The sequence below is a fragment of the Nesoenas mayeri genome (assembly GCF_963082525.1).
Source record: "Nesoenas mayeri genome assembly, chromosome: 1".
In the NCBI taxonomy this organism is placed as follows: Eukaryota; Metazoa; Chordata; class Aves; order Columbiformes; family Columbidae; genus Nesoenas; species Nesoenas mayeri.
The window spans coordinates 65,170,312-65,183,157 of NC_137541.1; the positions used below are offsets into that span (position 1 = coordinate 65,170,312).

At 49.4% G+C, this 12,846-nt stretch overlaps 1 protein-coding gene across 1 annotated transcript in view; it reads right to left on the minus strand.

Moving 5' to 3' along the window:
* Window positions 1-10,239, minus strand: part of WNT5B (Wnt family member 5B) — a gene marked incomplete at its 3' end in the record, with an annotated part of 74,838 nt that extends 64,599 nt beyond the window's left edge. Inside the window, exon 1 of the mRNA XM_080363752.1 lies at window positions 10,151-10,239. Coding sequence (XP_080219878.1) covers window positions 10,151-10,156 — 6 coding nt within the window. The 5' untranslated portion in view covers window positions 10,157-10,239. The remainder of the gene's footprint in view (window positions 1-10,150) is intronic.
* Between the last annotated feature and the right edge of the window lie 2,607 nt (window positions 10,240-12,846).

The following is a 12,846-nucleotide window of genomic DNA, read 5'->3' on the forward strand; positions in this document are numbered from 1 at the left end:
TTAGATTAATTGATTTCACACACAGTTGTTTATGTGTGTGGCCTCTCTTGATTTTCTGAGCTCTCTTTGCTCCAAACAAAACAGCTTAGGGGATGTGGATGAAGCCAACTGCATTTTTGAAGACGGGAGATAACACCTCAAAGCCAAACAGAAAAAGACATTTCTTGCTTCAGAGACCGTTCTCTGGATTATGCTTTGAGGCAGCTTGACAAAAGCATGCTTCTGGGGAACACCATAAAACTGCTTCAGAGACTCACTGCTCAGAGCCTGGCAGGAAAAAGTTCCCCAAAATGGTGGGAAGGGGGAAAAGTAACTTCTGAGCAGAAAGATATATGGCAGTCTGCGAGACTGCAAACAATAGACAACCAAGGAGCTGTCTCGAATATTAAAACATCCTGATTTTGCAAGAAAGCTCGTAGCTAGACTGAGCACCAGAGCCCTCATCTGTGCATGGAATATGTATCAAGCAGCTGTGCAGCGCACTACCAAATGCTGGTTAGAAAGGAAAATTTATCTTGGGAAAGAAATCTGGATATTAATTTGAAAGCACAACACAGAGCAAGAAAGATTAACTGCCCTCAGCCTCTCCAGACCAGCCATGTGGACACACCACAGATTCAATCTGCAGTGAATTACAAGTCATCACACACAAAGTATTGAAGTAGCCGGCCAGCAAAACCAGTGGAAATATACTTTTGTGGATCTGGTTGGAGAATGGAATCTCTGTTCCCCAAGAAGGGTTGGGATTTCAGCATTTGCCTGTGTCCCAAATAAGGATGAAAGGTCAAAATATTATACTATTTCATGCCATTAACAATTCCAAACGCTTTTGATTTGAAAACACAGGGAAAAAAAACCACCAAGATATTATGGATAGAAACAAAACATTTAAAAATGAAATGTTGATCCAAAGCAAGAGATTTTGGGATGTTGACCTGAAATTTAAACTCCTGTTTCAGGTTTCAACTTAAAATGCCATTTAAGTCTGAATGTCAATTGGAAACAGAAATCATTAGGTTTTGAAACATCAATGTGGAAAAATATGTTTTTCTGAAAATTTCAATTTAGACCAAGCCTTGTTTTCTAATGAAAGCCTTTTTATTTCACCAGCTTCATGTTTGTTTGTTTTGCTGCTTGAGGACCGAGCATTTGCTCCAAGTATATGGATGTCTGCAATGGGCATATCCACACTGGGGATTCCTTATCAAAGTCCAGGAGTCTGGCATGCCTACACCCAGCCTTGTTTCGGAACATCATACTCCAAAAAATTACAGAGCAACAACAGATTTTCATTTAGGTGAAGGGGTCCACAGCGTCAGATGAGTGCTGGACAAACAGAAGCCCATTTCTACGCACAGATGAGGAGTAGAGTCTGAGGATACTCCTAGATGGCCTCCAAAGCAGCATCTCTTCATCAGCAAGCAAGATTACAGAACTCTTTCCAAAGGTCTGGATGGACCCTCTGTAGGACAATCCATAGCTTAGGAACAAGTGTTGCTTTCAAACTCTTCAAATCCCAGGCTGAGTTTACAAAGCTATGCACGGCAGTCCCCCATGTCTGTCCCAAGACACAAATGAGCCACAACTTCCACAGGGCTGTATCTTCCCCCAACCCAAGTCTAGCTCCAGCATACCCTGCAAGCCAGCATACACGTCCTCTTTTACTCACAGGTCTGCTGGATAATGCTTCCCTGGCTATGGACAAAGGTTTGGGGCTCTGTGAAGATCACCACCTCTTTTACCACAAGGAAGAATGAGTTAGCGGACTAGTCTGGAACTAAGGATAACCTTCCCTGTTGCCTCAGGGAGGTGCAGGAATTGGTACAGGTGACAGGCAAATCAGTCCATGCTGTCTCAGAGGCATGCTGTGATGGTGAGCAGCACCTGGTCACCTTCCACCTGCTCAGCTCAGGACCAACTGCGTGAAGCACAAGGTTCACCAACACAAATCTCACACAGGTTTACCAAACGTGGCAACGAACTGACAGAGCCTTATCTCTAATGTATTTAAGATAAATTTCCTAGTTCAGCCTTGTCTATAAACCAAAGTTAAGCTCAGCTAACACAAACCAACTCTGTCTAAACATAACTGCTCTTCCTATTGCTTGTAGTTTAGTTTTATGCTTGACTTAGAAACATTACCTTGCCTCTGCAAGTACAGCCTAGTCCAGACTATCAAGTTTACCCCATAAAACTTCTTTAGTTCATGGAGTGAAAAAAGGTATAATAGAACCACATGCCTCCAAACACTCCAATGCGCTGACAGAGATGCCTGCTGGCCACAGCTGTGCCCAGAGAAGGAGCTGTTGGTGCCTTTATTCATGGTCTGTGGAAAGGTGTCACAGCAACATGGGCAGAAAAGCCATGCTGGCAGTGCTCTGGTATAGACACCACCTAACACAAGCAGCCAAATTCAGGCAGAGATTGACCAGAGTAATTGTCACTGATATGCGTGTTCGACTTAAATGGTACCATTTTATTAGAGGATACAGAAGCTTTACATGCCTTGTGGACAAAAAGTTTGGTTGTTATGTGCCATGGGGTTTTTATGCCATTGAAGTGCAACTAACATTGTGCAGAAATACAGATACACTCTTAGATCATCTCAGCATGCTACAGAGAAGACAGCCAGCTCTTGAGTCTTTCAGGATTGTGCAGGCTCCTTGGAAAATGGTAGAGATGCTGAAAGAGCCTGTACAATTGCAGTAGAAGCTGAACATAAACGGTGCCGCACTCACCAAGCTTAACCAGCTGAAAACTTTCTTGCCATTAATAAAAAATTAATAGAAGTTCATTTTATGCTTTGGCAAAACTCCCAAACAGCTTGTTAATAATAGGTGGAAATGGGGAATAGCTATAAAAACAAAAAAAGAAATTGGGACAGGTAATTGGTCATAATTCACAGGAGCACTCCCTCCGCTCTACCTGTACAGCAGGCTGAGAAATCTCCGCAGGTGGAATAACAGCTACAGCCACCCACAGGGCTGCAGATGTTGCTGAGAAACCTGATTTGGACACACCACGCACTGGAGCAAGAGCTGACATTTCGATTCAAAACCAGAAGCCTCCACTTCAGTGTGTCATGAAGCCACCCCATCAATATCTGCCATCCTCTTGATACAAGACTGTAAAGCTCCAGTTAGTTTTCAAAGATACGAAGCCCGGCAGAATCGACAGTAATGACAGCCACAGGATACTCCAAACCTACCCAGCCATGACCCAGAAATGATATTGGCAAAATATTTACTGAACAAAACCCTGACATTCTGCCATGACCAATATTTACAGTAATTATTAACAAATCTGAGCTACAGAATATAATAAGGAAACCTCTAGAATTGCTCTATCTATAAAAAGAGGAAAAAAAAAAAGGAACTTCATATTCTTTTGTACAGTATCAACTTTTTATGATTAGAGACAACTTCAGAGTACTTAGGAACACCTCAGAGAGTAATGAACCTGGCAGTCACAAAACGATTTTTTCTGAAAAAATGTTCCATTAATGAAGACATATTTAGGCTCATAGGTTTCTCTTGCCATTCTTTGATGCATAACAAAGCTCAGAAACATTTTCACAGCTAAGCAAGAGAGAGTCTAATTTAATTTGCTTTAGAACTCCAACTTGTCCATAATTGAGGTGCTACAATGCTTCAGGACTCAGTGAAACAATGATACCAAACCAGCCAAGAAGCTGAACAGAGAACAACTGGAAAAGAAAGATAAATTGAGGGAGACCACTGCAAAACTACTATTGGTATGGCTTTTGTTAATCCTCTGCCCTTAGTGATGAAAAAAACCAACTAAAAATACATGCTCCACCCAACCACTTCAGTCTCCATCTCCAACTAAGATGGGAGAGTCTACAGAAAATATACTGTATTTTCCCCAAATCCTTCAAATAAAATGACTTAATGTGTGTGTATATATAAACACTGCATATCTAAACATAAAGAGAAATGTTGCTCTCCTCTTCTTTCCCTAAGAGAAAAACTATCAAGCCCTTCAAACCTCTCCCATGAGCTATCAAAACCCACAAATTAAAGTAAACCAAGAATTCTTTTTCAAATCCCTGCATGTAACAGTGCCATGAGCTCTCTGGCCACGAACTGATTCCCAGTCTAGGAAGACTCACTCCATTTGACTATCCCTGCTAGAGACCAACATCATGTATTATTTTACCTTATTTTATTTTGCCTAATTCTGCTCCAGATCCTGGGATGAAGACTTGCAAAACAGACTAGTCATTTTGAGTAATCAAGTCCAGACTACCTAAGCCTACCCAAGCATCAGAAATAGCTGAACCTTGGAAAAAAATCGGGACCTTTGACAGCGTTTCAAGTCAGATACCCCAAATCACTAGTCATTGATGAAAACCTTGGCCTTCCTTACCTTTCCTCTAAATATGAGATTATTAAACACAAGGCCACCGGGTTAGCTCAAAGAGTGACAGAGGAGGCCAGGATTCAAACCATCCCTGTGATGTGGTTGACCACAGCATTAACTACATGACAAGAAGGCATGCCTAGAAAAGCAGAGATCAATTAGGGGTCCCTTGCAGGGTTATGCAGGGCACGAATGGTTTGATACTGACAATTTTATTTAGATGAAGGCAGCTGCCAGGTCGGGCCATATTTACTGTCCCAAACTCTGAAACTCTAAAGAAAGCAAATTCTGTTTAGCCCAACAGAAACAGGAGTGCTCCCTCTCCCCTGCTTCTCCCTCCTTCCAGCTCCTCTGAAGCCAAAAGGCACATCACTCAATTCCCAACCAAACTGGGATGAAAGCCAACTCGGGGAAGCCCAGCTCTGAACAAAGTGAAATGATGAAGATGCCTCCATGGGGAAGCATCTACCGAGCCCACCACTGGGGCCCTGATGGGGGCAGAAAGAGGCACTGTCCCTTTAGAGATGACCAGGGAGCTACTCAGCATGGCTGGTCTCCATTGGGGATCAACCACAGCCAGAAGGAAAATGGCTGTGGGCTGTAGTGGGACGAGGGGAGATTTCCTCAAGCCCACTGCAGAGTAAATACTCAGGGCAACTGGGGATGAGAGAACAAGGGACCCTCCAGTCCCAAGGGCTGCACAACCAGATTTAAAAATAAAACCTACCAGCGGGGAGAACTGGCTTGTCCGAGACCTCGAAAGAGCCGGCATCCGCCAGAGAGAGGGAGCGAGCGGCAAACCACCAGCCCCAGGCAGCCAGGAAACGCTGCAGCAGGAGCCAGACCCACAGCCCAGCCACAAGAGAACAGGTCGGCTTAGGATGGATGAAGCCGGCTGGGGAGTTAAATTTAGACAGGTAAACATATCGAGGGGAAGAGACGGGGTTCACACAGCTCTCACCATCTGCCGCTGCTGAGCCCTGGGGAAGACCCCCCAGCAAAAACTGCTGGGGGGCTGCAGCTGTGGGCTGGGGCATCCCAGAACAGGGCCATCAGGGTCGAGCAGGTGGGGAAGAACCCAACTGCATGGATGCTTTTTCCTCATAATTTACTCCAAGCAACTCCCTGCCAGGCAGCGTCCTCAGGAAGAGGGAAAGCTGTTGAGAGAAGCATGTAGGACACCACAGCCTGAGGAGATAAACAGTTCTGGGTATGCACGGTATATGGGGACCATGCAAAGGAAAGGTATCATAGAATCATAGAATGTCCTGAGTTGGAAGGAACCCACAAGGATCATCAAGTCCAACTCCTGTCCCTGCACAGGACAACCCCACAGTTCACACCATGTGTCTGAGGGCTTGTCCAGTCTCTTCTTGAACACTGTCAGGCTTGGGGCTGTGACACCTCCCTGGGGAGCCTGTTCCAGTGCTCCCACCGCCCTCTGGGGGAAGAACCTTTTCCTCATGTCCAACCTAAATCTCCCCTGGCACATCTTCCTGACATTCCCTCAGGTTCTGTCACTGGTCACCAGAGAGAAGAGATCGGTGCCTGCCCCTCCTCCTCCCCTTGTGAGGAAGCTGTAGCCACCATGAGGTCTCCCCTCAGTCTCCTCCAGGCTGAACAAACTCAGTGACTTCAGCTGCTCCTCATACGGCTTCCCCTCCAAACCCTTCACCAACTTTGTGGCCCTGCCAGAGAAAACCCAGCCAGAAACACAGGAGCTACAGCATCGGCATAGCCTTCTGGGTGCCAGAGCCCTGCTGAGCTTCCTTTCTGAGTGAAAAAGGGGTAATAGAAGAGGCTTGGTGATTGCTCGTGACACAATGCAAGAACAAGGAGTTGACGTCTTGCAGGCTCAGCCAAACCGTAGCTTGAGTTGTCCAGACCCCGAGGGCTGGAGAGGACACACAGTGCTCCTTTCCCTGTGCTGCCCAAGGCCCCACTGCGAGCCATCAAACCTTACTGTGTGCTTCACTGCTCCCAAGGACAAGTGAAGGATCCCCACGTACGGACAGCCTGCTGTCTGCAATGGGCTCCCCTTGCAAGGTGCTTTCACAGAGAGCGGCTGTGCAATGACACGGCATCCCTTCTTTGTGGAAACTGCTATGCTAAAAAGCAACAATCTGCTTTCAGTGACCCCATTGCTCTACCTCACACAGAGCAGGGGAAGGCTCACATAAGCTTCATCATGGCCTAAGCCAAAGCTTGGAAGGGGGTGGTGGATCACAGGGTCTGGTCTTATCTGTAATTCTGTCCATACAGTCTCAGCCAGTTATCTCCGCAGTGAACCCAAGAACTTGTGCTCCAGTAAAGTATCTTTTCCAAAAAGCCATTCAGTCTTTATTTGAAGATTTTAAGAGCTAGAGAAGCTAATGTTGCCTTTGGTTGGTTGTTCCGATGGTTAATCACACTGCCATTAAAACATTGCCTGCTTCTACCGTGAATGCACAGAGCTCAAATGCCCAGCCACATGCTGTAGGTTCTCCTCTTGAATGAGAAAGCTGTCCAGGTACCAGCTCTGCTCAATGCCGCTAAAAGCGCTCAGGTATTGCACGATGCCACCTCTTCATTTTCTTTCTGAAATGCTACCTAGGTCCACATTCCTTAAATCTCCCATTAGAAAAGGATTTTTTCCAGTCCAGAAAAGAATTTTGTGAATCTTCTCTGCACTGCCTTCAGTTTTAATGACATCTGTATGCCATTTTCCAGCAAGCAAAGGTTCCTTTCTATGCAAAAAATGGAACCAAATCATGGACTGCCCTGTCTTAGATGACAACATGCCTTGGCTGTCCGCATCCTGATTTTAAATGTACTATGTTTAAAAGTCTCTCTGAAATGCTTATTGTGTGTGTGTCCAATTAATTCGGAAATGATGAAATGGTTTTCACTCAAACTTTGATCCGCTAGTGGAAAAAAGATCTTATGACTAGAAACAATTTATATTCATTTAAATGAGCAATCATGCAGTTTTCAGAAAAGAACTCATTTCCCTACACGCCTTGAAACTCAAATCCAACAACTTCAGGACAAAAGACTCAAGATCTGAAGCAGTCCAGAAACAGAGAGGCCTACTGGGCTAGAGAAAGGAACAAACAGCATTAAAGGTGACTGCACTGATTTATTCATTTTTTTTTTTAATTTCACAATATTTGATCACTTCGTAAAAGTCAAGCTCCTGAAGACTTCACCAGGCAAGAAAGTTAATTTCTCTTTAAAAAGGTGGTTTTCTGGTCTTTGCAGAATAAGTCTGGAAAATACAATTAGGACGTACCTTACTACCTGAGAAAAAGTAGGAACCCCCAGCTTTTTAGACGCAGGTCTTTCAATACTTCAATGTTTTTCAACTGATGTAGTGAATTCTAGCAGATTGGGAAGGAAGGGGCTGTGAGAGAAGACTTCTCAGGGCTGAGAGCCTGTAGCCACTATTTTAGCTTCAGCTTAGTTACACATGGAAAGACATTTTTCATTGTACACGCACTAGTGACACAGAAAAGGACACAGAGGCTGCTTACAGTCACTAAGAGGAGAGGTGTGCTATTACTGAAGGCACAGAAGCCAGGGAGGGACTCCTTTTCAAAAGGAAGGGATCTCCTGTGGACACTCCTGGGCAAAGAAGTGAGAGCGAGTGATGGAGCCTGGTAGCAGAAGAAACCCACGACTAGAATGGGACCAGCTTGCCTCTCCAGCTCTGCCTCCTACCCCATCCTGGCAGTTCAACCTCATGCTTTTCTCATCATATACTTGGCTAATTTCTTCAACATAGGAGGAAATAAAAACCCGAGTACTTGGGCTAGCTTCACTGCCATATGTGGGAACTTATCCCATATGTTGGATGCTTGGGGCAAAAAAATTCCACCTGAATTCCTGCAGTGCCAAGCCTCCACCTTGGATAAACACAAGTGTCCATGCATAGGACACTGGCTTAAGAGGAGTCTGTCTCTCCTGCCAACTTTCAGAGAGCTCACTTCCTTCTCTTCTGGGAAGAAGAGCACATACCCAATTTGGTTATGCGTTTACAAGAGTGTCTATGCGTGTGACAGAAGAAAGGCACCCACAAGTTAAACCTGCCACCACCAGAAAGAGCAGTCGCTTCAGCCCGTGTGTCGATGACCGGTAGCGAATATGGGAAGGAAGAGAACAACAGGCTTACGCCTGAGTATTGGTGCCTTCCTGCAGACTTGCCACTTGCAGGGGAAGGTGAGCGAGATGTCAGAGATATGCATTTCCCAGACAGGCTCCAGAGGGACATACAGACGAAGATGAGTGTAAAGGAAGGAGATACCTTGTGTGCCCATTAGACATGTGTATCAGAGGTTGTGCAGACACAAAAGCCCAAATAAAAGGCAAGAAGAAAGAGCCCTCAATGTGCAGGCAGATAAGAAGGCATCAGTGAAAAAGACAGTCTGTGTGTGCAGGTGAAGTGTGGTAGAGCAGATTATATCAGAAGCATGCAGATGCACACCAGGAACATGATATGCATGCGCCTGAGTTTTGGGCTATAAAGAAAATGAAGTGAGAACATAAATGCTGGTATATGTGTAAGAAACAAACAACAAAAAAACCCACCACCCCAAAGATGAACATGTATGTGGGTACAGGTAGCAGAGCAAGGGTGATGATGGTCCCACGCTGGAGAGTGCGGGTGGGAAAGCATTAAGAAGCAGTTAAAAGTTGGATATAGAGACCAACAGGCACACCCATCTGGTGGCAGATGAAAAGTACGAAAAGCATGGGGCAACAAGGTCCATCACAGCACACAAAAATATGTTTGGGGAAGTTATTCTACCCATATCACTAACGGAAGTGTTGCACCATAATTCCCAGAAGAAAAACAAGTGTCATGAAACAGCGTGCTTGTTACGGGCGTAACTGGGATGCTCATGCCCTCGTACCATGAGACAGGGCACACTGTTGCTACTCTGCATTTCCATGTGCATGAGCACCTTCTCCTGTGCCACATACCACAGTTCATGATGGCACATGCTGCCATGGACGTAGAGGTGAGAAGGATGGCGTGAGAAGGGACCTCAGATGCTCTCAGGAAAGCTGCTGTGCTCGCAGAGCCCTCATCTGAGAGTAACATCCCTCCACTCGGAGTAACGTCCATCTTACCGAAGTAACGTCTGTTTTGCAAAACTCATGTCTCTCACGTCCGAACATCTGTTTTACCATCTCAAATACCTGCAACACCGAAGTAGCATCCCTCACACCCCAGCAACATCCCTTGAGCTGGAGCACAGCCCCTCATGCCTGAGCAGCTTCTCTCCTGTCACAGGTCTCTCCCACCGCAGTATCACCGTCGAGGCCACCCCGGGGCCACTCTGCAATCAACCCTAGCCCAGTGCCCCGGTCGCCCCTCTGCTGCCCCGTGTCACGGAGCTCGCCCGGGGACTGGTGCCTGGCTGCAGCCGCGGCCCCCGACGGTCCCTTCTCCCGGCCGGGGCCACCCGCCGCGGGGCCTCCGCGCAGCCTAGACCGCCCCATCCCCGCGCCCCCCGCAGCCCCTGCCCTGCCTGCCCCGACCGGCGGCCGTAACGGGCTGGGGGCGCCCCCGGCCGCGCTGCCAGAGATCGGCGGCGAAAGGCGGCCGTGTCTCCCGGGCTGCTAGAATGCAGAGACCCCGCGTCGCCTCCCGCCCCTTCGGGGGCCGCCCGGGGAACCGCCCGGCACCGGGACGGGCCCGGGGAGCCTCGCCGCCCGGCACGGCGAAACACCTCCCGCCCCCCGGCCTCCTCCCCCCGCCGCCGCGGGCCGGGGCTTCTCCTACCTGCATCTCCCGGGCGCCGCGTCCCCGGGCGGCAGCGGCAGGTGAGCGGGCGCCCGCGGCGGGCACGGGGTTCCACGCCTCCCTCCGCGGCGTCGCGGCCGCCGGAGACCGCGAGGGGACGCACCTGCCCCGGGGGCCGAGGCCCCGTCGCAGCGCCGGGCCGAGCCCCCCGCCAGCAGCGAGAGGGGAGCAGGGGAAGGCTGCCGGCGCTGCTCTCCCCGTCGCCGCGGCGGCGCTGGGCTCCGGGAACGGCGGCACCGAGAGCGACCGCCGACCGAAGTTGGCGGCGAGTGCCGGGCCCGGGAGGTGCCGGCGGATCCCGGGGACTCCGGCCGCCTCCGCCCCGCCTCCCCCCGCCCCGTGCCCGCCCCCCGCGCCCTGCGCCCGCCCCACCGCGGGCACCGCCGCAGCCGCCGGGATGGGGCTCGTTCGAGGGGGCTCGGCAGCCTCCTCCGCCGGGGCGGCCGCGGGACTGGCCGGGGGGCGAGGGGCGGACCCGCTGCCGTCGGGGCGATCCCGTGCCGGCGGGTGGGGCGGGCGGCAAGGGGAACCGCCGCTTCCCTGTGCGGCAGAGGGGGCTGGAGGAGACCCCTGGGCAAGCCCCTGCTGCTGCGAGGGGGACGCGGGGACCAAGCGGGCTCCTCCTCTCTGGTCCCTGCCGCCCACCCGGGCCCGGCAGCGCAGCGCCCCCGGGGGTTCCCAGTCACTCGTGGGTCGCTCCCAGCGCACCTCTGCAGCGGTCGCTCCCTCCCCGGCCGCTGGGTCCCAGCGCCCCTAAATGCCCAGCTCCTGCACATTTCTCCCTGTGAGTGCTCACGGGCACCCTGCCCTTGTGGCCCAGAGGCTAACGTGCTGGAAGCCAAAGCCCCTCCGGCGTGAGCAGTGGAGTTTCTGGCTCTGGCCAAAAGAGTTTTGACCTGGTAATCTGCTGCTTCATCTGAAGGGATTTTTGGCATCTGTACCTAGGTGCGGGCAGGGGTGGGTTGCAGGGAAGGTGCGAATGAGGCAAAGCCTGTTTCAGGGACGCTGTTAAAAAAGCCTGGCAAAGTTTGGCAGAGGAGGCAGGGTACAGCTTGCATGAAGCTCTTGATGGGGGTGACTCTCAACAGGCATATCCATCCCTTGCCTGCAACACCAGGAATCACACCACTGGCTCTCCCTGGTTTATCCTCTCATAAAACTTCACAGATTCACAGCCAGACCCTGTTCTCACTTTTCCTGGCAGAAGTAGGGAATAGCTGCACAGGCATTAGCAGGATCACTGCAAATTGATGTTGATGTAACTGAGAGTGATGCCTACACTTCAGGATCGTTGGGCATCTCAGCACACAGAGGCAGGATTTACACGCTCGGCTTCCGAGCTTGGTTACAGCTGTGCAGCAGCCAAGGAAGCCGGGATTTGCACTTGTTGTGCCAGGATCCTCATTTCCAGGTCCCACTGCATCAGGCATCCAAGGTGTCCACGCGTCAGGAGCTGCAGAGCCTTGTGTGTAGTGCAAGGAGATCTTTGCTGATCCTACACATGCACAGATGCATGCAGATGACGTTTTGGAGGTAATTCAATCAGGGAGGCATTCACCCTCCTGGAACTACTCAAATTTGTATCAGGTTGAGATTTGGTGGAGCTTGAGGCACACACCCCTACACAAGTGCCTGGTTTTAAAAAAGCTTTGAGCATCGTTTCAGGTTCAGAGTGGAAATACATGAGCATTTTTAGAGGAGCAGGTAAATGTTTGAATACAGGCTACATGGTGCAAATAATTGAAGGCCCTGAGTATCTTAATTTATGACCAACTGTTCCAGTGTTCCCATCACTGTAGTAATTAATAATGCTTTCTTTTAGTGGGAAATAGGAGATAGAGGAGGTACAGCTGGAGGTAAATAGTAACCCAGTGTTTGTGGTAGGAAATAAGGAGCCATTGTCCTCAGCACTATGTAACTAGAAAGAGAATAGTTGGTACAGCAAATACCAAGTAATTAGAGGGCAAAGGCAGTCTTGAAATTGCAGATGGCTGCAGGAAATTTTAGATGCCAGCTCTTTTGCTCTGAGGTAAAGCCAGTTTACCATATGAGCTGTTGTTCCCTGCTTGTCTGTTGAACTTCTTACTTGCATGTTCAGGCTGTGGAGGGCAGGGTGGTCCTTTGGAGACGTCGCAAACAGCAGGGTCTCCTCCTGGGACCTGGAGGTATGAAGGGGAGCATCACAGAACTGACACGTGGTAACAGATTGCTTGGCCTGTCAAGTTACACACTTTTCCACTGTTGGTGTTACGAGACACATCTGGCTGCAATGGGTCAGCAGGCCAGAGATCCTCACCAGTCGTCACAGGAATCCTCCTGGGGCTGACACTGCTTCACACCCTGAGATGGTGTCTTACATCAGGGTCAGAGTTGACAGAAGGGGAAGGCAGAGCCATTGTAGGACCAATAGTAGAGATGAACTGGCAGGACTAGATACATATGTTCTTTAAAACCTCTAGCTATGGTCTATGTGGATTATTCAACAAAGATCCTGGCTTATTGAAAGACCATGCTGGCTTCAGCGCAGGAGGAAGACTTCAGTCCATGAGGAAGTCCATGGCTTCAGCCTGTGAAGAAGAGAGGACTTCCTGCCACTTTCATCCTTCCTTGCTGTCTCCACTCCTGCTTTCGTGGGACAAGGAGAGCCCTTGTGAGGCACATAGATGTATGTCAGT